The 808-nt window shown below is 35.1% G+C and overlaps 1 protein-coding gene across 1 annotated transcript; it reads left to right on the top strand.

Moving 5' to 3' along the window:
- Positions 1-43: 43 nt before the first annotated feature.
- Positions 44-802, top strand: Tsp_15174 (conserved hypothetical protein; the record flags this gene model as incomplete). Its single annotated transcript, XM_003368764.1, has 3 exons — positions 44-75; positions 165-255; positions 564-802. Coding segments are annotated over exons 1-3 (362 nt in total), but the record flags the coding sequence as incomplete, so codon positions are not given.
- Positions 803-808: the final 6 nt, after the last annotated feature.

The following is an 808-nucleotide window of genomic DNA, read 5'->3' as shown; positions in this document are numbered from 1 at the left end:
TCCCGGAAAGAGATTGTTAAATTTCCGTGATGTTGATTTGCAAATGGAATTGAATGAGCTCAAGATGATCAAAAGGTAATTTGGACCTGAAAAAATCGGTTCACATACACTCATGCTAATTATCAAAGTGGTATTTGTTTACAATTTTGTAATTATTGTATCAGTGGATTTTTATTCTTTTTTTCTTTTATTGCCAAATTGGAATTCGAAGGTGACAACAGTGGTGAACTTGAAGAGGAATCCAAATCAGCAGTGGTAAGTGGATATTTTTTGTTGAATTGCAAATATTTAATTTATTGATCAGTTGTGAAAGAATAATTGAGCTTCTGTGCCTTTGCATTGTGAACAGATGGAAAAGCAGGTGAGAAACTAAATAGTAAAGGTAATTTATTGAATGTACATGAATGCTTTGGAATGAAAGAAAGAAACAAGAACAACCTTAGAAATGAAAGACAATGGGAAATTAGTGGACTGAAAATTCAGATTTGAACATTTCGTGATTCACTTAATGAAAGTGAATCTGGTAAATTAGTTGTCGTTTGAATTTTATAATTGAAATTCAGTTCAGTCATTCACTGTATTTCGCTCGTGATGAAATGGCCGCTGAGTATGACGAATTGTTGCAACAAGTTGAGCATTTTCAAATGATGAATTTCTTAGATAATGCAATTCAGCTATGTGTGTGGCTGTGTGCGTGTAGATTTAGGAGAATTCGGATGATGCTGAAAGAATGCGTAGGCTTCTTGACGAAGTTGACGTACTGTGGAGTCACGTCGCTGAAGCCGATGCAGAATCCACCACAGTGCGA

This window comes from Trichinella spiralis, assembly GCF_000181795.1.
Source record: "Trichinella spiralis strain ISS 195 chromosome Unknown Scfld1937, whole genome shotgun sequence".
Lineage (NCBI taxonomy): Eukaryota > Metazoa > Nematoda > Enoplea > Trichinellida > Trichinellidae > Trichinella > Trichinella spiralis.
This window is presented reverse-complemented; position numbering and strand designations above follow the sequence as displayed.